General features: G+C 29.0%; 1 protein-coding gene across 3 annotated transcripts; it reads right to left on the bottom strand.

Annotated features, from left to right (window-relative positions):
* Nucleotides 1–1,067: 1,067 nt before the first annotated feature.
* Nucleotides 1,068–18,152, bottom strand: LOC111632407 (zinc finger protein GLIS3-like). Of its 3 annotated transcripts, none has more exons than XM_023376823.1 (11): nt 17,925–18,152; nt 14,758–14,797; nt 14,222–14,535; nt 11,031–12,148; nt 6,964–7,125; nt 6,744–6,854; nt 4,183–4,348; nt 3,997–4,105; nt 3,727–3,860; nt 1,210–1,399; nt 1,068–1,112 (listed from the first exon to the last, which is right to left on the bottom strand). In XM_023376823.1, the coding sequence occupies exons 3-11, from the start codon at nt 14,529–14,531 to the stop codon at nt 1,103–1,105; spliced, it is 2,310 nt and encodes a 769-aa protein (XP_023232591.1). In that variant the 5' UTR covers nt 14,532–14,535; nt 14,758–14,797; nt 17,925–18,152; the 3' UTR covers nt 1,068–1,102. The 3 variants fall into 3 exon arrangements, with proteins under 3 accessions (XP_023232591.1, XP_023232604.1, XP_023232598.1); XM_023376830.1 differs by having other exon boundaries at nt 1,081–1,112; nt 1,196–1,399; XM_023376836.1 differs by lacking the exons at nt 14,758–14,797; nt 17,925–18,152 and adding an exon at nt 12,508–12,642 and having other exon boundaries at nt 14,222–14,304.
* Between the last annotated feature and the right edge of the window lie 4,995 nt (nt 18,153–23,147).

The following is a 23,147-nucleotide window of genomic DNA, read 5'->3' as shown; positions in this document are numbered from 1 at the left end:
TTTGACATATAAGCATATTCTATCAGTGGTGTAGCGTGGGTGTCAATCGCCCAGGGTGGAGGAAAATTTCGCCGCCCCTTATTTGGGTATCTCAATTTAAAAGACTAAAATTCAGTTTCGTCACAGAATAAGTAATGAAAAATTCTGTGCTCATTTCAATCGGTCCGAATCGTAGGTGCGGCAAAAATATGAAATGAAATGGTTCAAATTTTTACAAGATATTATTATTATTTATTGTAAAATTCTGCCGTCCCACTACGTTACACCACTGTATTCTATCAACAACAATCTTGGAAGGTTTTTAGAATTGTGTAAAATATGTAATTTGCTTAAACACTTTTATATTTTGCATTCTGAACTTTTGTAATACTCTGCATTAAAAAACACTAAAGGATTTAGTTATTTTAAAGATTATAATAAACATAATATGAATAATAATTTTGTTAGTTTATTAAAATAAATGAAATTCACATCAAAGATTAGCATTTCAGCAGGTAAATAGAATAACAAATAAGTATTTTCTTTTTCTAACATTATAATTATTAATAGCAGTTATTCTTACATTATACACTGTATTAAAAATTCATTTTGATATCTTTGTACTGTGTTTTATTGTAAGAACATTCCATACGTAATGAAATTGTGACAAATGCTGATCATCATCACAATTTTGCTTGATATAGTTTACTACATAGACTTACACTGTATGATGTCTCATTATTTATTCCATTCCATTAGAGAAAATGTAAGTATTGCCTTCTATTTCAAATTTTTAATCTCAAAATAATTTAGTTGTAGAGAAAAATTTTTATATATATAAAAAGATATTTTATTAAAGAAAACACAAAGTACCTAATTTATTTAATTGATTTATTGATATATGTACAAAACTTTCTAATAATATAAAAAAATTTATGCTCAACAATTGATATTTTTGAAAGTATTTAAAAATCGCCTTTTGCATTTATTTTTTTATAAATGAACAGATAATGTTTTCAACTTTTTTTATTGAAATAGTAAAAATTATACATTTATTTGTTAAAAGTTACTATCAAATATTAATTAAACTTCTTTATATTCTTCCAATGTATTTTATCAAATCTTAAAAATACCTGAAATGAACAATTCAATTGAAATATTTTAGTAATCATGAAAAATGTGTACAAAAGAAGAAAAAAATTTTCTTGATAATTACTGCATTAACTTAACTGTTCTTGTGTTGGATACACGTCAAAGGTCAACGAAATTGGTGTAAAATTGTTATATCCAGCAAAATTACTGTGACATCTAATTTGCTGATTGCACATTGTTCCTTTTTGAGATATAACAATGTTTGGATTTGATATCACAGAATTTTGATAATTCGATGACAATAATTGCTCCTTGTGCTGTTTCAGATCTACATTTAAAATACAGAAATATCAATAATAATTTATAATCACTAAAAATAAATTTCTTTGTAATGACTTTGAAAAAAAATTTTATCTTCATTGAGTTACTTTTTCAAATTTATATGGATTTTATCATGCAATAAACTTATTAATTTGCATAGAAAATTAATAAATTCATTTAAATAAACTTCCAACAAACTTACTTAGGAATTAATTTTAAATTGAAAATAGATTGTATTAAAACTTAAAGTATATTGCTTTGAAAACAAATACTTATGAATGTGTATTATTCCACTAAATATTTTCAATGTACTGTATTTTAATATACTAATTATTAACTCTGTAGAATATAGTTTATACAGTATTAGAATTTGTAATTATGAGACTAGAGAATGATATATTCTGTAGGATATAGAATCAAAATATGTTGAAGAGGACATGATGAAGACTGGTAAAAAATGAAATACAATTTCAAAATTTTTATGGTATATTTGTGGGTTATCCTCCAGCTCTCTTGTCACTTACGAAACGACGTATACATGTTTGAATGGGTAATTATGCACGCGCTAATATGCAAATTATTCTTCCATTGGAGCATTATGCTGATGGGACATTTTGTGGAGAAGATATTCATTCAATATTTGGAATTTGCCTACTTCCTACGATGATGATTGCATCCTGCAGGAATATGTTATTTTACAGTACGAAAGTGTTTGCAAAAAACAGGTATTAAAATGTATTATTTTGAGTGAAAAAATCAAGAAGGAGAAGCAAATAAACAACAAATGTTGTGTGCTGATAAATAGGTGGAAAAGGCATGAATTTAACGTTACATAAAAGTTTAAATATACATAAAATTATATGTTTATAAATTTATTGTGGAACATCATTAAAAAAAATATCTAAATTTATATATATTGTTGAATTCGAACGGAGAAAATCGTTTCAAATGGAAAGTAACTTTGGTGAACTACTGAAAATTATTGGGTAAAAAGTTACCAGCCTATTAAACCAGTACTTAAAGAAGTAATGTAAGTTGAATTTATTATATTTTAATTCTTAATTAATATTGATCCACTATTCTTTAAGTATTTGCAAAGTTAAAACTTGTGTGAAAGTGTCAATTAATCGTAAAATAATAAATTAATTATCTATGATATGATATAGAGGAGAAGGTGGTATTATGGAACCACCCCATTTCGAACTGATAATAAAGTCGAACTGTAGGGGAATGTGGCTGAACTGAACTAGGCAGACATCCATAGCACGGGAAAAACTCGTTTTACTTCAGTTAAACAGTTGTCCGTATTTAATCAGCAAATTTGTTTTTTTCAAAATTCGCAAGTTTTGAATGCTAAGTGAATTTAATTATTTTTAAAATATAAATCGTGTAGTTGTAGGTTCACTGGTGCATGTATTCCGTTCCAGAGACTTAGGGGTACATATTAATCTGTGTGATGTTCACGTTTTTTAAATTTTGGTCTTGACAGACATAAGTTAATTCGAGATGGCGATGCGTGAAATACGGACCCCATTGGTGCTTTTACAGTAATATGGAACTCAACTCCTCCGAACTTTCTATTTGCAAGCAGACATTCCTCCAGAGCAATTTGTGAAAAAGACACTAGGTAGAAAGCCAATTCTTCCTGAGAATATCGAAAAAGAGCTGCTGGAATATATATTGTTGATGGAGGTCATATTTTTCTATTATAAAAGCATTTTTGCGATAAAATACATTGGAGTAAATAATTTTGTAATTATTTAACATTTTTTGTCCTTTCCTATTTGTTTTTGGCTACATTAAAGCATTTTTTTGAAAATATACAGTAAGGTTCCATATTACCACCCGATTTTCTCTAAGCCTACTTTCGGACTTTTTGTACAAAAGCCTTCAAAAACCATACTTATAGTTACACTAACGAAAAATCCAATTAGGAACATTTAGTTTAATAGTTACAAGTACTTTTTGCACAAAAAATGTGGGTGTAGTTATGATACCTTGTTTACAATTCACTAAAATGTAATTGGGGTTCCATAATACCACCTTCTCCTCTATTGTTTGTTATCAGTTGGATATCTTTTCAATGTTTATCATTTGAAATTTGTGCCAAGAATATCATAAATGTTGGAATGTAATTAGAATCAGCATTAGGATTGTGATTTATTAGCGAGGTTGCGGCCGAAGTTTTCATCTGTAAAACGTGAACGTCGAACGTCGAGTAGTGCTTACAAGATAGTGGCTCTCGACGTTCGATGTTCACGTTTTACAGATGAAAACTTCGGTTGTAACCTCGTGTTTAGTTACCAGTAAAGATTATGTTATATGAAATTTTACCTTCTCCAGGAAAGCACCAAGAAGTGGGACGTGCTGGACTGAGTATTTGATTTGTATGATAACTTGTATACGGACGTCCTCCAATTGGAGGCAGTACGGGAACATTGGGACTCATTTTGCTACGATTCTCCTCCCTATCGTTTAAAAATTAAATACGTCCATCAGTTTTCTATTATTAAATATATATAATGGTGTATATATATATATATACTGTAAATAATACAATTAGACCTATATTACATATATAATAACATAATTATATATATTTACCATTCTGTAATTCCGGTTAATGGTGAATTACTTTTATGGCTTCCTGGAGATGCATGTATAGCCGATTCACTAGCACTACGACTAGATTGGCAACTGACATTATTAATACCTAGAAAATCCATATATATTAGTAAAATAGGTAGTAATTTTATTTTATATAGTAAGTTTGAAGTGGGATTTATTTACCTAAATGAAGATCTGAAGTGGATCCTGGTTGAGAACCTTTTGGAGATCGTCCGATACCACTGTCTACTCCATTATCAGTCGGAGAAGCTTCTTCACTTGAAAATAGTTTCAACGGCTGTACCGTTAGACAGTCAGTGAGATCATCCACATCGCATCCACTTCGTAACTACATATATGCAAGAATAATTATATAATTTTATAAATTGCATCATATTTAACTAGTTTTATAAATTATATTCAAAATAACTTTATAGAAAAAAAAATAATTAATTATATTTAGATATACAGTAGAGCGTCGATTATCCGAATCAATTGAGGACTATGGTTGTTCGGAAGATCGGTGTTTCGGATAACCGATTATGTACGAAAAAATATATCTTAACATTTTTCTCCGTTGCGTGTCTCTTCGCTTTCAATTTTCGTCGATGTTAAGCCTAAAGAAGACTATTGTATCGTTAAAAATTATTTCTTTATTTTGTACGAACAAAATAAATATATTGAAAAATATAAAAACAATAAAAAATTATACTTCAGAAGTTAATTTAGTATCAAAAACATGAAATGTTTGAGTAGCCCAAGACATAGCCAAAGATTGCAGCGCCACAGCACTGGCAAAAATTTAAATTTGCCGATTGGAATTCTTTCGGATAATTGACGTTTCGGATGATTGACTTTCGGATAATCGACGCTCTACTGTAATTTGATATGTTTGAAAGATGTATTACAAAATAATAAAATCTGGAATGAAAATTCACTTAAAATTCTCGCTGGAATTTATATTTGTGTGTTGTTTTCTATTTGCATCTTCACATTTGTCTTTTTAACACCACAGAAACAACACTCACCTGGCAGAGTTGGCCTTTATCTTGAGGTTCTTCTTTGCCTCAATATATGAAAATGTCGAAAATTTCATTCAGATTTTATTATTTTGTAATAATTACATTTTAAATTGTACTGTTTCAAAGGGGGGACACGCTTCTAGATGATGATTTTGTATTAAAACACCTCAGAGCTTTAACAATTTTACAAACCCTTCTCACAACTCTTCTCCACAACAATAGAACAAAAATTATATTCTTGTATTTGGTTTTCAATTAAATGTTTGTTTTATTTACACAAATAAAAGTAGAGACTGTCAAATAAATGTATTTTATAGTACAGAGTGGTTAGAATTAAACGATGGAGCCGGCTCGAAATCGAAATTCGGTACTTATGTAATGTGTAGGTTATGGGGAAGAGACGTAAGGTGGGAAAAATTAGTTGAAATTTTCATCACCAGGGGAAATTTGGCGCTCTTCGGTTTAAAACGTATGTTTGTGGATGTAGGGTTATTTAAAAGATCGTGTTTATCGGGGGACCTGAAGTTTATCCGTGTCGGAGCTGAAGGCCAGCATAGTGTCCACTTATAATTGTAATCTATGCAGCGCTACATTTTCCCCTGCTTCAACTAACTTTTTCCTCTTCGTAAATGTCTTCCCCATGATCTGCATTGCATGTGTACAGAGTTTCATTCGATTCTGCTCCACGAGTATCAGTTTAATTCTAAATATATTATTTCTCCCATATTTCTTATAATATTAGTATATATTATTATATTGTATATTTTGCCTGTATAACAATATAAGTAGTCTATGCTATATCTATTGTTTCTATCAATCAAATATCATTTTTCTCTACCATTTAGCTTAAAAATTTATAATGTTTTATATTTATAGTGCTATCCATTAAATGCGTGTACAGTTTAAGGGGAGGCAGGAGATTGTGAAAAGTACTAGACAATGGTGGGAGGGTCAAGGAATTGTCTACGTGGACTTTCTTTTTTTTTTTTGGTGTTATTAGTGCCGTATTTATTCTTATAAACCTGCTTACTATTTATGTAAATAAATCATCGTTAGAACTTTCTTAAGTCATTTCTTTAATGTTAGGGGAGGTCTATGAACTATTGTACATGTAATTAAAGGGGAGGAGGCTTGCAAAAAGTACTGTACATCGTTCTACAAAATAGAAAGATGAGATCAAAAACTAGACACGTAATTAATGGACAGTCTAACGTAGTATTATAGTAAACTTGTTGTTTTTGCTAAAATTATAATAGAAATGCTTATTTATTATTGAATATTTCTCCTATCAAAGTCAAATTTAAGTTCAATTATTTGTAGAACTGATGAGAAAATGAAACTCTTATAAGCTATTACACAGAAATTATAAGGAACAAATTGATTTAGTTCAGAAATTTCCTTAATTTAAAAGCAGATGTTTAGTTTCGTGTCTTTAATCTTGAAGAAAGAGAAAAAGAATTAATTAAAATTCCTAAATGCTGTAGGATTCTGTGTATCATTTGGGATCTTTGCAAGTAATACATCAAAAAGAATTGTTCAGTACTCTATTTCAACATAGAACTAAACATAAAGAACAAATATAAAAAGTAAAAATGTATTGTGTTCTACAGTACAAGAAGAAATATATCTTAAAGTCTGCATAGATAATTTTAATAGTTATTGACTGCTAATATTATTAATAAAGAAGATACCATTTAAAAAAAATGTATGTGAAATACTTACTTTTTTCCGTACATGTTCTTTTTTATTAATATGATTCTTAACGTGCTTTCTCAATGAACTAGGATCAGTATAACGTTTATCGCATCCAGGTACTTGACAGGCATAAGGTTTCTATATTATAATAACAAATACGTGTGAAATTTGAAAGAATAATTACAAACGTGTTTATAATTTCTCATTACTTTGCTATTAAGTATTGAAATTATAATAAAATTCTTACCGTTTCTTGATGAGTTTTCAGATGTTTTGATCTATCGGAAGAATTAGTGAAAGTTTTCCCGCAATCCGGATACTGACAAACGTAAGGACGTTCACCCGTGTGCGATCTCAAATGAATTTTTAAATTTTCTTTTCGAGGAAAAGCTTTCGTGCAACCATCGAACTGAAATTAAACAAAATTAAATTGTTTTAATGGTTAATTCGTGAACACATGTCGTAATATGTTCTTATGACACCTGATTCTTGATATCCGGTGATCCCTAACCCTATCTCTCCCGTCATTGACCACATAACAGATGATGCTCGAGGACCACCTGTTATTATATGACCTCTATGCCGTTGACCTCGTAACCCAGACGCTAAAATTCATCCGGTGGCACCCCTTTTTATATATATATATAAGATTTGTAACTGGTTTTATTTCACTAAAAAGTCAAAAGCTACAAACAATTAATATAAATGCTGTAATAAGCTTCCTTAAAATTTCTTCTGAAGTGATAGAACTGATTCTTCGTAAATATTATTTTAAAAAAAACTTTTAAATGACTTTTCACGTGGTGATTTGTTAAAGAATATTACGAGTATCTTTAACAATACGTTGAGATTAGGATAGAATCCTTTAAAATTATATGTAGGATTTGTATACACGAATATAGATTAATGTGTATAAGTTGCAATTCCTTTTTTCGGATGATTTATCGCAATATTTATAAAAAAAAAAAAATTATAGGGCAATAACATCGAATGTTGAAGCTGTTAACGNATTTGTATACACGAATATAGATTAATGTGTATAAGTTGCAATTCCTTTTTTCGGATGATTTATCGCAATATTTATAAAAAAAAAAAAAATTATAGGGCAATAACATCGAATGTTGAAGCTGTTAACGCAGGAAATGTAGAGAGGCAGCATCCGGTGGACATGGTGGCTTAATCAGTGTCTCCACATGTTCTTCCAAACGATATCTCTAGAGATATTTGAAGAAATGAATGACAATGTTTACCAATTTATACATCAGAATGTTGTCTTAATCGTCGGGTTCAAGAATCAACCGTTGGTAATGACCTTAATTTCCGGAGTGTCACTACTTGTCTTACTCTATTTTGATAAAAAGTGGTTGTAATACGATACAGATGAGCATCTGTTGTCTGATAGTCAGCTAAACTTAACTCATAAAGGTCGTCTGGGTGCTAAAAACCCCTCTTCTATTCCCCGTCGGTTTAAGTTTAAATTTCATGCTATCAGACATTCTTCTATTTTTTTACAGGAAGAAAAAGTTTAATAAAATATCCCATTACATTAAATCTATTAGAAGAATTGAAAATTTATTCAGATTTTAATATTTTAATGACTTTTTTATATCAATTTAGTAACGAAATATTTCTCTTTGTTACGCCAATTCTTCAACACTTAAACCACGTGCTTTGAATTATAAGGGGAATTGTATTAAAGTAAAAAAAATGATGCTACACTTAAGGACAAATTGTTACATTGTAATTTTTCTTTCCAGTGTGAACTTCAAATGGTTTACTTTCGTTGAATTTTATTTATTTTTTTATACAGGAGATTTTATTTAAGTAGTAGAGCAATATGCCAATGATGAAAAACAATTACGACAGCTGGCCATAAAGCTTTTTCTTCCCTAGCTATTTCCGCGATTAAAATGTAATTTCCAGGCTGTAGTATTATATGAGTAAAAGAAAAACAAAAAGATTATTACACATTCGATGCCGACAATATTTTAATTCCTTATTTAATTAATTAAATTATATAACATGTTACATTTATTAGCGCTTTTTTGTTGTTTTAATTCAGAAAAAAAATCCAGAATATAATCGCTAATACTTTTAAATTCGTATAATTTATTTTTTCCCACAAATTTTAATATCTTTGTCGAGTCAAAATTTATGATTTTGCTGAATCATCCACTTTGCGTATATTGACGCTCAATATTAATAAAATAGTGATAAATTCTGACCAATGGCAAACTTCATTTTCCTCCGACAATCGTTATCTAAATAACAAAAATCGATCTTGGCTTTGCTTCAAAAAGTTCGTTGTCCAGGGTCTATAATTTATAGACAAGACTAAAGTCTGCCCTTCGTCGATTATCGATCCATCTTGATTTATTATAACGTGCCATACATGTTGTACACAATGAAAATAGAAATTTTATATATTTAAAAAAGAAAAATCTATTATAAAATCTACATTATATGAATTAGTTTTATAATAATAAATTGGTGAAATTTCTTATAATTTCCAGTTATTGAATCATTAAACCAGTATCAGCTTCATAAAAAAATCTCCCACCGCTACAATAAATCGATTCTTTATAAAAATATATTTTCAATAAATGTGGAAAATTTTTAATTTATTTTTAAAATAATTTTATTGATGCAAATATACCATTAATGCCACCAAAAGTGTAAAGAAAAAAATACTTTATACTAAAGTTTAATTTTTTTATTGTAGTAAAAAGTTACTTTTTTTACGTATTCTGATATTTTGTATACTTTAGTCAAAAATAATAGCAATGGCATAATTTTTATTTTTCACAAGCAAGTCTTAAATAAATTTATGATCGAGATTTCGCAACACTTGTGTCAAGGTCAAGGTCGCTTTCTTCTCTACGTCTACTGACACGGAGTAAAGCATCGTAATTAACAATGACGTTACAATGGCACGAATCGAATCGTGTGACGTATTTCCATTTATTATTAAAATAATAATAATAATAAAAAATTCGAAACTTTATTTGAAAAAAATTTAAAATTTATTGCAATTTATTAATAAAATATTTTTGAATTTTATAAATATACAGGCAATAATTTAATCACCTATTTTTATTTTTTGTTTTTTAAGCAAAAAAACGCAACAGCAATACGTAATAAAATTTATAGCTAAGAAGTTATAGTCTATATTTTTAAAAAATAGAAATATAAAACAATTATTTGGACCGTTTATTTTGAAAGTGGTGTAAGTCCATTTTTTCTTCTTTCGAGATATTTAAACATTTGCATTTTAGTTGATTCAAAAATATAAACAAAGTGTACTAAGTTTGACAATGTTTCTATGACTTTAGAAATATGTAAGTTGATTGCATAAAGACTTCTATGTGAATTTATCCAAACTAATATATTCTTTCTGGGCCATAAATGGANATAAGAGTTGTATTATTATTATTATTATTTGTATAGGTTGTCCTATATAAAATCGTCTCACTCACTGGAAATAATACAAATGAATTTAGGTAATATAGGCTAATATTTCATGAAGATTTTTCTATAAAATTTATATAAATTATGTTTCGTTGTCTCAGTACGGCCGATTTTAAATGGGACATCCTATAGTTATGTTTATATATAGGCCTACATACATGTATTACCATGTTTAAATGGATGAATGATATAAAATAAATAGGAAAAACGGTGTGGTAATAAGATCTTCACTCGAATCCTATCCAACTCGGTGTGTCTGTGTATAGAATTTCTATCACGTTTTAAACCGGAGAGTCCAGCATACGAATGCCAATTACTCATTATTATTTATTTATTTATTTATTTTAACGAAAAGAGTGAATGGAATATCTAAATTAATAGTATTTTTATGGAAGAGAGAGGGAACCTATGAAATATATTGATTAAATTATTAGATATTTTAAAAAAATAACTAATTAGAATAATACTATTGAATTAATTTTATATAAAGAATTAAACTGGTTTTAATATTTATATTTATAATTATGTAATTAAGAGGCGCTTGGTTGGAAAATGAAAAACATCGTCACTAAGTTTTTAAGATAAACAGCCTGACATGATCTATATTTAACTGCAGACATCATTAAGAATTGTAATGGACCTGTCTCCTACTTTCTTTTAGATATAATATGGTATGTGTCAATAAGGATACCGAGAAATGTTTGCAAAACGACACTCTGTTATTATATAATACGAGTATAAAAATTACATAATTTCGTTACTTTGTATGACAAAGTAATCAGAATAATGTTTAGAAAATGACGGCTGTTCCTAGTGATAAATTTATTATATATAATATAGACTTACTGTGCATTTATTTGGTTTATCTCCTGTGTGTACTCTCATGTGGCTTAGTAGCTTGTATCTGGCATTGAACGGTCTCTGTTCACGAAAACATCCTTTCCAATAGCAAACGAAATTGCGTTGATCGACGTGGGCCGATTCGATATGTCTGACCAAATCATTTCTTTCTTCGAAATGTTCACCGCAGTCGATCCAACCACAATTCAAAATTTCTTTATTTTCTTTCGATTCGTTCGAATTTATTTTCGGTTTCAATTCGATTTTGGTAGGAAAATGAGCAGCCATATACTGATCGTAAGAAGGAGGAGGAGGCCTATTTTGAATAGGCGGTGGTATAGGAAAAACTTGAGAGCAATCTTTGTTAAGATTACCATTTTGAAGAATACATAGATTATTAGACTCTGGCAAAAACAAATATTGATCTTCGTACTGCGATATCGAACTAATTCGTCTTCCAGAGTTATTCGAATGTGGACTAGCGCTATTTCTAGCATTTAAATGTCCATAGCAGCCAGGTTTTTCTCCCGGTGAAGGTGATAAACTATTAGAAGAGCATCTGGAAGATGGTAGAAACACCAAAGAAGTAGGTGACGTTCGAATGATAGCGTTGAGTTCTGCAGATAAAGGTGATATAGAATGAGATCTTTTATTTCCCCTACCTGTAAAAGAAGAACGAGAAGTTGCTAGAGACAGGGGTGAACTACTCGGAGGCATTTCTTTATTCGTAGACACGGGTGGAAGAACGGGATAAATATTCCAGTTGTCTTGATCTTCTTGTAAATAACTATACAAATCACTGAAAGATAACGTTTGAGATTGAGGAAATAAATCAGGCAAAATTTGATTTTGAGGATTACTATTATTATCTTCGAAAAAATTCTCCGATTCTAAAATCGTATTTAACACTTCTTCGTGGCAATAAGGTTCCGATAAAAGAGTTAAATCGTCTTGATAATACGAAGCAAATTGAGTTTCGTCAGCGGGTGTTGGTATCACGGCTGATTCAATGAAAGGTCCAACAGTGGTGGTTTCTGCCGAACAGTCATTCGAAGTGACTGGATCTAAATGCATTTCTGAGTTTACTGGTTGACAAGTCTTTGATATCTGTTCGTTAAACACAGCTGAAAAAGAGAACAGAGATGAGAGTTTTTTTAAAAAAAATTTAATCCATATAATCGCTGATTCATTCTTTTTTATACATTTACGATGGTATTAAATATCCATAAAAAATGTTTCATGCTGTTAAATATAGGCTAAACGGAGATTTATTTAATAAATAAAAAGATAATTTTTTTTTGTTAGAATATTGCATAAATAATTCCACACATTTCTCATTTTTATGTTTAGTTAAAATGATGTAAATAATATTGCTATTGTAATAGAAATTGCACAGTAATAGAGCCTAAATATAAATATATTTTTTTTTCTATTTAGAATTATTAAAAATATTCAAAGAGTTTTAAAAAAAATCAAGACTTACTGATGGACTATGCGAAAGATGAAATGGAAATTGTCACTCTTTAAATTCACGTGTTTCTATATTCATTCAAAACATAACAAGATAGCTTATTGGATATTTTAGTAGCGTAGGAGGATTTTTAAAGCGCCAATCGGTCTGAAAGATTTTAAAAATTGAATTTCGTCCAATCGTGTATTTGCTACTTAAAAAAAAGCAATAGCAGTTTAAAATAACGTTAATGCTGATTGGCGGATATAAGATAATAAATAATGAATGGAAAGGAAAAGGCATATATAGATATATGCATAAAAAATTAAATATATATATTAAAAAAAAATTATCGCTTAACTACCGGAAGTACGCAAATAGTAAGTTTTTATCGCTTACAACTTTTTATTATGCTTTTATAGAAGTAGTTTTATTTGTTAGAAAAATTTCAATTAAAAAAAAATTATAGTCTCTTTTAACGTTACAAAACTGCTTAAAATATTATGAAAATATACAAATTTTAAAATTTTGTGTGCATTTTTAATTATATTATATATGAATAATCTTTAAAGTGAATTAATACTTGCACGCCTGTAAGATAATTAATTGCATAACTAATACAATCAATTATCTTGCAAACTAAGCAATTCTTTATCTTAAAAAATATGCATAAAAATATAGCGAATATTCACTTTTTAAGAAATAAATACATTCTATGCAATACTTATTTAATTAGGCAAATTCTTATACTGTTTTTGTAAATTATAGGCGCATAATGCGGAGAAATATGTGCTTATGAATGAAATATTCTTGAATAAAAATCTGAATAACTATAAGTTATTTAAATAAAATTGCTTTACCAGTCGACCCCCCTATAACACTGTTGATTTTTCCGTTTTATATGGATTCCATGTTGTACGAGTCACTTAGATTTTACAAATACGTAACCAGTTCACACGTATTTGTAAAATCTAAGTGACTCGTACAATATGGAATTCATATAAAACGGAAAAATCAACAGTGTTATAGAGGGGTCGACTGTATATGCTTTTTATAAACTTGCATTTTCTCTACCTTTAAAACATAAGAGTAACACTAGAGAAAAATGTAATAAACTATTCATATGCATTTATAAAAGTGAAATTTTACTTTAACTTATATCTTTATTGTAATAAACTTTTGTTTTCTTTACTCCCTATATTCATTATTTCACTTTTTACAGTTTAATTTGTAGTTGTTAAAATATAAATTAAAATCTTTATATATTATAAAAATCTTTTATTTTCAAGTTAGTTTTATTTTGTATTTAAAAATAGCAATCCGTTTCCTTCTCTTAGGGGATATTTTTAGAGTTTTTAGTTACTCTTTGTCTTCTTTTATCTTAGATTTTCTAAGTAAACTTATCAAAAAAACTAGATTAAGTTATTGTAAAAAAATTATTTACTCCATAATAAAAAATATATTTAAAACTCTAACAATAAAACTTATTAAAATAATTGAATAAAAAATAAATAAATAAATAAAGTTTTAAGAAAACAAACAAGTTAAAATCTTGGTTATTCTATTCGAAACTCCTTCCGGAGTTGCTGTCAAGTAATTTGAGTAGCACTTGGTAGGGGATAATAATTGTTTTCGAGCATTGGCTCACACGTGGCTTCGACTGTCCAGGGGATCTTTTTTTTTATTATTTCTTTTTATAATACTTACCGGTGTTTTCGTATAGAAAACAACCGAATAAATTTATTACCTTGTGGCATGAAATGTCCAACAGCTAAATTATCATATTCGGTCTTAAACATGCAATCGGTTCGATTACTATACATGCAAGATGGCGGCTTCCTGATAGCAACACGTGGTTCGTTGACTGGTTGAGTTTTATAATGATTGTTTACATTTTGATACGTTAAGGGAGCGAGTTTTGGTATTCTGCTAGGACGAGGCGATCTCATTTTTGCCGAATTAGGAGCCATTAAGCTCCGTTCTGCTTCTCCCATAATGCCACACATGTTAACGCTTCCGTTTCCGGTTGGTTTAACCACACCGGATATGCCAGTCATGGACCTGAAAGTGTAAAGATATATCTGTCATTATGGCACTAAAAAAATAGTGATAAATCGGCACTGAAGGGTTAACAGAAAATCATTTTTTAATTACAAGTTAATCTAGTTTGAACGTGTTTATTTAATATTAAAAAAAACACATCAAATGTATGATCTACCAATAATATTCCTGTATTAAAATACATTCTATATATCACTTTTAATAATAAATAAGTCAACTTACTATTGATTTATGAGAAGACATACGGTTTTATGACGAAAATCTGAAATAAAAAAAAATATATATATATATAGGCCTATACTTTTTTATTATAATCGTAATACAATCAATACGTGTTTATATGTTTAAATATTAATAAAAATCTACGTTGTATTATCAAAACTATTCGAAATATTCTTCGTTCCGCTCTTAATCGCACAAGTCAAAACAAGGTATGTTATCTATGAATCCAACAAAGCAAAAAACAATAAAATAAAATTTCGAATAATATATCATTGATTAAAAGGGGAAAAAAACACGTATATAATAAGGAAAAAAAGTAATTATATACATTTTTATATAAAATTTAATCGTACTTATAAGTATTTTTTGTATTATGTAATTTTATGATTGATACTCTTAACAGGTAATGAAACATTCTCGAGCTACTTTTCAGCATAAATCTTTTTTTATTATCTGTAATAATTATGGATTTTCAAACGTACGTGGGTTCAAAGTACGCTCAAAAAATAAAAATAAACAAAAGGTTGTAAATCAAAACATGTAAACGGGAAAAATCAGGTGAATACTAGCCTATGTGTTTTCGAATTTCTTCATTGAAGTACTGACAGTTATTATTATTATTATTATTTTATTATTATTAACCTTAAGATGACTGAACACATATATTACTCTTACTTACGATAATTAGCATGCTAAACAGTAAAATTTCTATTTAGAAAGCTTCATAATAGGCCTATAACATGTGATTGGATAGTCGCTCATCTAGGCTTTCTTCTACTATAATGATTTAGGTTTTTGGAAAAATTTAAAGCTGTCTTGTGTAGTTTAAACCTATCCCTTACCTCAAAAAAAAAAAATCGATCCAAAATACTATATATTTAGTGAAATATACAATAGAACCGCCTATTATTAGTATGGTATAGAGTTCCGGGTATATACTGGACCACGGTTAAGTCACTACTTTTGGTGATTTACTATGATAAAAGTAGAGTATGCATATAGGCCTATTATTTACGCACGTATAGGCATGAATTACATAGTATTAATAGATTACAGTCGACCCCCCTATAACACTGTTGATTATTCCGTTTTATATGAATTCCATATTGTACGAGTTACTTAGATTTTACAAATACGTGAGCCGTTCAAGCCCGGCACACGTATATGTAAAATCTAAGTGACTCGTACAACATGGAATTCATATAAAACGGAATAATCAACAGTGTTATAGGGGGGTCGACTGTATAGGGGAGATCGGGGCAACTTCGGCATGCGGGGCAAGTTTGTCAAGCGCTTTTTTTAAAAAACAAATTAAAAGGAGACTTTGGTTATAGGTTAGGCAGTTGAGTTTTATTGGTGGCTTGTTGAGTGTAGTGTTTTTATTGTTCTCCAACAAGCGTAGTTGAATTATCAAGCAAATTTTCATTTTCGTTCAATTCCATATAATATTTTTTTTCCATTTATATTGAATTGGCAGGTTTTGTTATAATTCCATGATAACGAAAGTTACTTTTCCTGTTAGAAGGATGTAACTTCAACTTATTCACGTGGCCAGATCGTGGCTTGGCATTCTGTTCTCAGGGTTGTACTTAATGTTTCGAAATCATGACTAGCGGGGTAAGATCGGCAACATAAAGCCACATTAGAAGCAAAGGATAAAAATCAAACAGATGATAAATGAAAACATGTTTGCATTTGTTATTCATGTATATATGTCTTTGAACTTGCATTTCGTTGTAATAATATTAAATGGGTGTTGGATTTGTATTTCTTTGTTTTAATAGTGAATTCCAACTTATACATTGTTAATAACATAATTTTATATACGTGCCTATCTTGCCCCATTACTGTTGCCCCTATACCAGGGGCAACTTTAATAAAAATAATTAAAATAATTACAACTTTACAAAAAGAGAGAAGTTGCCGATCTTGCCCCTATACCCGGGGCAACTTCGTCAATTTCTCTCTTCTTGTAAAGTTGTAATTATTTTAATTATTTTTATTTCCAAACTGATTTTAACCAGTTCTATAGTAAGGTAACATTCCAATAGACAATATGCAAAGCTTTTTTTTCAGTTTACAGCAGTATTTATTACACAAAATTTAAGTAAAGCTTAACATGCCGATCTTGCCCCGATCTCCCCTATAGGAAATTGCCTTGCATATCTTTTCCTTTCTAAACTTTTCTGTTTGAACTTTCATAAGCTTCGTCATTCTAATGTAGATTGATTATTAAAGAGAGATTTCTAAACTACAAATTGATTAGAATTATATATGTATATATATTAAAATTTATTTTATTTCTTTGCTATTTAACTATTTATATATTAGAATTAAACTAATGTTAACAACTTTTATGTTAAAATATTAATGAATAATTACCTTATCGACTAGTTTCATTTGTGGTATATGTATATCTGTTTAGTCTTTATTGAGAAATCTTTTTTTAGATAATAATATGGATAGTTTCCGTGATTATGAGATAGTCAGAAGTGACATTGCAATATACTTAATGTAAACATTGGTATTTTCCAATGAAATAGGTAAATGTAAAATAAAATTTTCAATAATTCTGATTATATGTCACGAAAACATAAATATAAGTCATTTTAATTGCTCAGAAATCCATTAATTTAAATGTTAATCTCTCTTTTATTTTAATTTTTTAAGAGGAAAAATGGGAAAAACTTCCGTTATCGCTTTATATGATAAATAAAAAGCTTGAAAATTGAATTATTATTTGCAAAAATATATTAAATTTTTATAAATAATACTTAAATATGATAAATTTTTATATAAAACTTAGATTATAAATTATAATTGACCAGCTTATAGTTATGGGAATAATGAATTTCATTTACATTTTACTGATTTTATATTAGAATAATCCTCTGTAATCAAAATAAAATTTTATATAGATATAGAATTTATACTAAAAAACAAAAAAAAGCATAATATATGTTAATGTTTCTTTCTTTTTCCTATATATTTAATTTTAGGAGATATGATATGACATAGAGATTATAATCTAGCATGTATCCTGTGCGTGAAAGAATATAAGCTAAAATATTTTAATAAATATTATTTGAATGCATATAATTAATATAAAGTAATAAAGGAAATTATGTCAATTTAATTTGAATATATTATAAAATATTATTACTTACACTAAGTTTTATAAAAATGCCCGTCAAGAAATCGCATCCATTGTATCCAAGTCTAAGAATGCAAAGGTGTACAGATCAAAAGTCATCCCGTATGTACAATCGTCGATGTAACTGGTTTAATCTCCTTATCTCAACAAGTGGAGATAGGTAAAGTTATGCCTTGATAGACAAGATATTAACTTGGTACGTTTGCTAAAGGACAAAATATTAGTGTTCTGAAGGACGATACGTGAAGTTCAAATCAGTTCTTTAAAGATAAATAACGGTTTATATTAGAAAAAAAAAAAACACACGAAAAAATTAATAGAGTTTATTTTTAGAAAATGTTATCGTTTATTTGTAGATATAATTTATTTTGAAAGTATTTTTTTTTTGTTTTCTTCTTTTAAAAAAGATTCAAAAGTAGCTATTGTTGGGAGATGAGCTGAAAAATTGCACATAAATTGAAGGAAAACTCAATTTATTACTTTTGATATTGTAAAAAATCACAAAAAAAACCACCTGAAAACACACATAGATCACTCTTTTATTCCTATAGAAATTCTAGATGATGCAAAGTACTGTAAATATGTGCTGTAAATAATATACAGCACATATAAGTGTTTAATGATCACTTCACAGCAGTAAAATCTATTTTTTTAGAGTTATTATACTTTAAAAAAGAAGTCTTTAAATTCTATTAGAATTGTTATTTTTACCTTTATAATTAAATAATTTATTTTAATAAGTATTTGATTATGAAATTGTTTAGTTTAGAATAGACTAAGAAGAGAATTTTTTTTTTATTATTATTCTTAGGCATATATATTTGCTTTATTAGAGTTTTAAAATAATTAACAAATTGTTTCAAAGCCTAAATCAAACAAGAGTATTATTTATTTCAATTTTTAAACAGGACTTAAATTAAAAGTAAAATCCTAACTAGTTTTTTAAAACTTTATACTAAGTTAAAAGATAAAAGTAGTTTAAAAACTATAAATTATTACATTAAACTTACACATTTTTGGACTCGGGGGATCTTGAAACACCGAGAGATTAAAAAATAAAAAAAGAATTCAGGGGTTTTTTTGTATGTATGTATTGTTAATGTGTGTATGTGTTTATGGTGCCTTCTTTGAAGCTTAATAACTCTTGTGCATTTTGTCGAAAATTTCTGAAATTTTGCAGGGAGGTTTGTGTATTAGAGGGTTTGATGTTATTAAATTTTGGTGGTTAAAGGTCGACCGGTGGAAAGATAAAGGGAGTCGTGTGTATCTCCAGTAGGGTCGGACTTAACGACGATTTTACTCGTTATTAGCATTTACAATTGTTTATAAAACCCATCTCTACCCTCAAAATTAAGGTTTTTTTGCCATTTTATAATAGATAAAAATATAAAAGTTTTTTAATAAAATATGATAACAGATGGCGACACACACGCAATTTTAAATGTTGCCGGGAAAGTTAAGCAACTCTGTGCTAGATTTTATAATAAAGTGTTTTGAATATAATACTATACATAGCATAAATCTGAAAAAAGAAATGGAATAGGGACAAAATAAATTGTAAAATAGGCAAATATGTGTAATTTTTAAACAAAATATGTTATAGTTAATAAANTGTTTATAAAACCCATCTCTACCCTCAAAATTAAGGTTTTTTTGCCATTTTATAATAGATAAAAATGTAAAAGTTTTTTAATAAAATATGATAACAGATGGCGACACACACGCAATTTTAAATGTTGCCGGGAAAGTTAAGCAACTCGTTGCTGGATTTTTTTCTATTATATTCTAACTAAAATGATTTTGATATCAAAACTTTGTTATTTGACGAGATCCATTAATTTTCAGCGTGATTCAATACTTAATGTGAATTTTATTACATTTTTATTTATCGATTACGTCGTTTGCATATATTAAATAAAATAATAAATTATGTTCAAATTGAATAAATGTTCTGGAAAGTACTGTGCATTACAGAATAAATACTTAATTCCAGTGTCGAAGCTATTTTTATAATTTAATTAAAACCGAATTAGTGTATATTAGATCCTTAAACATTCGATAGATGGCGACACTCCTACTAGAATAAAATATTAATAATGACAAATTTAGTGTAGTACATATAAACAACTATTAATTATTTAGTATTTATTAGTTTATATATACCCTGAAATACGAATAAAATAGAAATTTGAAAGTAAAAATTCTAAGTAAAAAAATTTATTATACAGTAGAGCGTCGTTTATCCGAAGGTCGGTTATCCGAAGGAATTCCAGTCGACAAATTTAAATTTTCGCCAGTGCTGTGGCGCTGTAATCTTTGGCTATGTCTTGGGCTACTCAAATATTTTACGTTTTTGATACTAAATTAACTTCTGAAGTATAATTTTTTTATTGTTTTTATATTTTTCAATATATTTATTTTGTTTGTACAAAATAAAAAAATAATTTTTAACGATACAATAGTCTTCGTTAGGCTTAACATCGACGAAAATTCAACGCGAAGCGACACGCAACGGAGAAAAATTTCAACACGGGATAAATTAATATATTTTTTCCTACATAATTGGTTATCCGAAAAATAAGTTATCCGAACAACCCCAGTCCCCAATTGATTCGGATAAACGACGCTCTACTGTATTGTGAAGGGGGGACACCCGTCACATTTCCCGTTCGATGTTCGCGTTAGAAGGAAAGTGACATTGATATAGAACCTTTTGTATCTTTGGACCTTATGGACAAAGCTTTATCCTCTCCGAGAAGGAAGAGAGACATCATTTTCTCTACTTTATGGCCAAAGCGTAATCCAACCCTTCGGGCAGAGAGGGGTAAAAGGGATTGGTCGACTCTAACTTCTCAATTCGAGTTAGGGAGGTGATGACTAACCCGTTTTACCTAGCAAGGGGTCAGAGACCAATTGGGATGGGGTAAGCGACGGATTTAAACCAATCAGAAATCTAAATTCGGGGACAAATTGGATAAAATATATAAATGAGAACGTTTGTTTGTTCGTTATACACTCCTAGACCGTTCGATCGATTGCTATGGAACTCAGCAGTTACGTTTAAATTCTCCTAACTTAGATAATGTCGTAATTCCGTTCCAAAATATCGATTGAATTTCTGTAAATCAATTCATTTCTATCTACATTCGATTTGCTGGTTTACACGTAGCGCCATCTCTTGGCATAAATTTAAGAAAATAATAAACTAAATATAATTCTTATATAGGAAGTTCTATATATAGTTATATAAATATCGGAAGTTCTTATATAGTTAATCGGGGCCTCCTACCCCCCTAAGGTTCTCTTATCTAGTCTCGTTTTTATCTGTCTAATTCCATTCTCAAGATTAAGGAAGGACATATAGATAAGGGAAGACAATGGTCTACAATTTTTTCAATTTGCAGCACAATAATTTTTCTATAAACGCAATATTTACGAAAATACATAGTTTATACAATCTGTTGACAAAATTTTTAAAAAATTATTATCACATAAAAGCAATTATTCTCGTATTTTTACAGATGTGTTAGATTGATCACTTGGTGTGACATCCATACGTATACCTTTAACGCTTTAAATTATCAATAACAGATAATTGAATTTAGGATATACATACCCGCATTTCTCAAACAGTGGTCCACGGACCCCTAGGGGGTTCGTGGAACTCTGTGAGGGTTCTCAATTCATCATGGTGTGGGGGATTTGAGAATCCGCAACACAAGAAAAGAACTTTAACGATTTGTATATTATACTGTATAACGTGTGGTATATAAAGTTTTGCCCTTTGTAACGATTTTTCAAGGGAATAAATTAATACAGTGGTACATTACCTCGTACTTCGAGTTTAATTCATTCCAGGAGATCGTTTGAAGTCCGAATACATTTTTCCCATTAGAAATAATGGAAAGTGAATTAATCCATACCCAGACTTAAAGAATACCCATTTCGATACACTTAAAACAGTAGCAACTACACATAATTTGAGGTAAAAATAACACAATGCAATGTTTTCAGATTATGCTTTATGAGTTTCGAAAAGGGTATTTAAACTGTATAACGTGTGGTATATAAAGTTTTGCCCTTTGTAACGATTTTTCAAGGGAATAAATTAATACAGTGGTACATTACCTCGTACTTCGAGTTTAATTCATTCCAGGAGATCGTTTGAAGTCCGAATACATTTTTCCCATTAGAAATAATGGAAAGTGAATTAATCCATACCCAGACTTAAAGAATACCCATTTCGATACACTTAAAACAGTAGCAACTACACATAATTTGAGGTAAAAATAACACAATGCAATGTTTTCAGATTATGCTTTATGAGTTTCGAAAAGGGTATTTAAACTGTATAACGTGTGGTATATAAAGTTTTGCCCTTTGTAACGATTTTTCAAGGGAATAAATTAATACAGTGGTACATTACCTCGTACTTCGAGTTTAATTCATTCCAGGAGATCGTTTGAAGTCCGAATACATTTTTCCCATTAGAAATAATGGAAAGTGAATTAATCCATACCCAGACTTAAAGAATACCCATTTCGATACACTTAAAACAGTAGCAACTACACATAATTTGAGGTAAAAATAACACAATGCAATGTTTTCAGATTATGCTTTATGAGTTTCGAAAAGGGTATTTAAACTGTATAACGTGTGGTATATAAAGTTTTGCCCTTTGTAACGATTTTTCAAGGGAATAAATTAATACAGTGGTACATTACCTCGTACTTCGAGTTTAATTCATTCCAGGAGATCGTTTGAAGTCCGAATACATTTTTCCCATTAGAAATAATGGAAAGTGAATTAATCCATACCCAGACTTAAAGAATACCCATTTCGATACACTTAAAACAGTAGCAACTACACATAATTTGAGGTAAAAATAACACAATGCAATGTTTTCAGATTATGCTTTATGAGTTTCGAAAAGGGTATTTAAACTGTATAACGTGTGGTATATAAAGTTTTGCCCTTTGTAACGATTTTTCAAGGGAATAAATTAATACAGTGGTACATTACCTCGTACTTCGAGTTTAATTCATTCCAGGAGATCGTTTGAAGTCCGAATACATTTTTCCCATTAGAAATAATGGAAAGTGAATTAATCCATACCCAGACTTAAAGAATACCCATTTCGATACACTTAAAACAGTAGCAACTACACATAATTTGAGGTAAAAATAACACAATGCAATGTTTTCAGATTATGCTTTATGAGTTTCGAAAAGGGTAT

The sequence above is a fragment of the Centruroides sculpturatus genome, unplaced genomic scaffold, assembly GCF_000671375.1.
Source record: "Centruroides sculpturatus isolate CEXI.00-Female unplaced genomic scaffold, Cexi_2.0 scaffold125, whole genome shotgun sequence".
Classification (NCBI taxonomy): domain Eukaryota; kingdom Metazoa; phylum Arthropoda; class Arachnida; order Scorpiones; family Buthidae; genus Centruroides; species Centruroides sculpturatus.
Note: the sequence above shows the minus strand (reverse complement) of the source record. Positions and strands in the feature narration are given on the sequence as shown.

Coding starts and splice junctions, on each gene's coding strand:
- LOC111632407 (XM_023376823.1), bottom strand. CDS start 14,531: ATGACTGGCATATCCGGTGTGGTTAAACCAACCGGAAACGGAAGCGTT. Junction 7,126..11,030: donor ATAAACCAAATAAATGCACA/GTAAGTCTATAT, acceptor GTTTAATTTCAG/TTCGATGGTTGCACGAAAGC. Junction 3,861..3,996: donor TTAACCGGAATTACAGAATG/GTAAATATATAT, acceptor TTTAAACGATAG/GGAGGAGAATCGTAGCAAAA.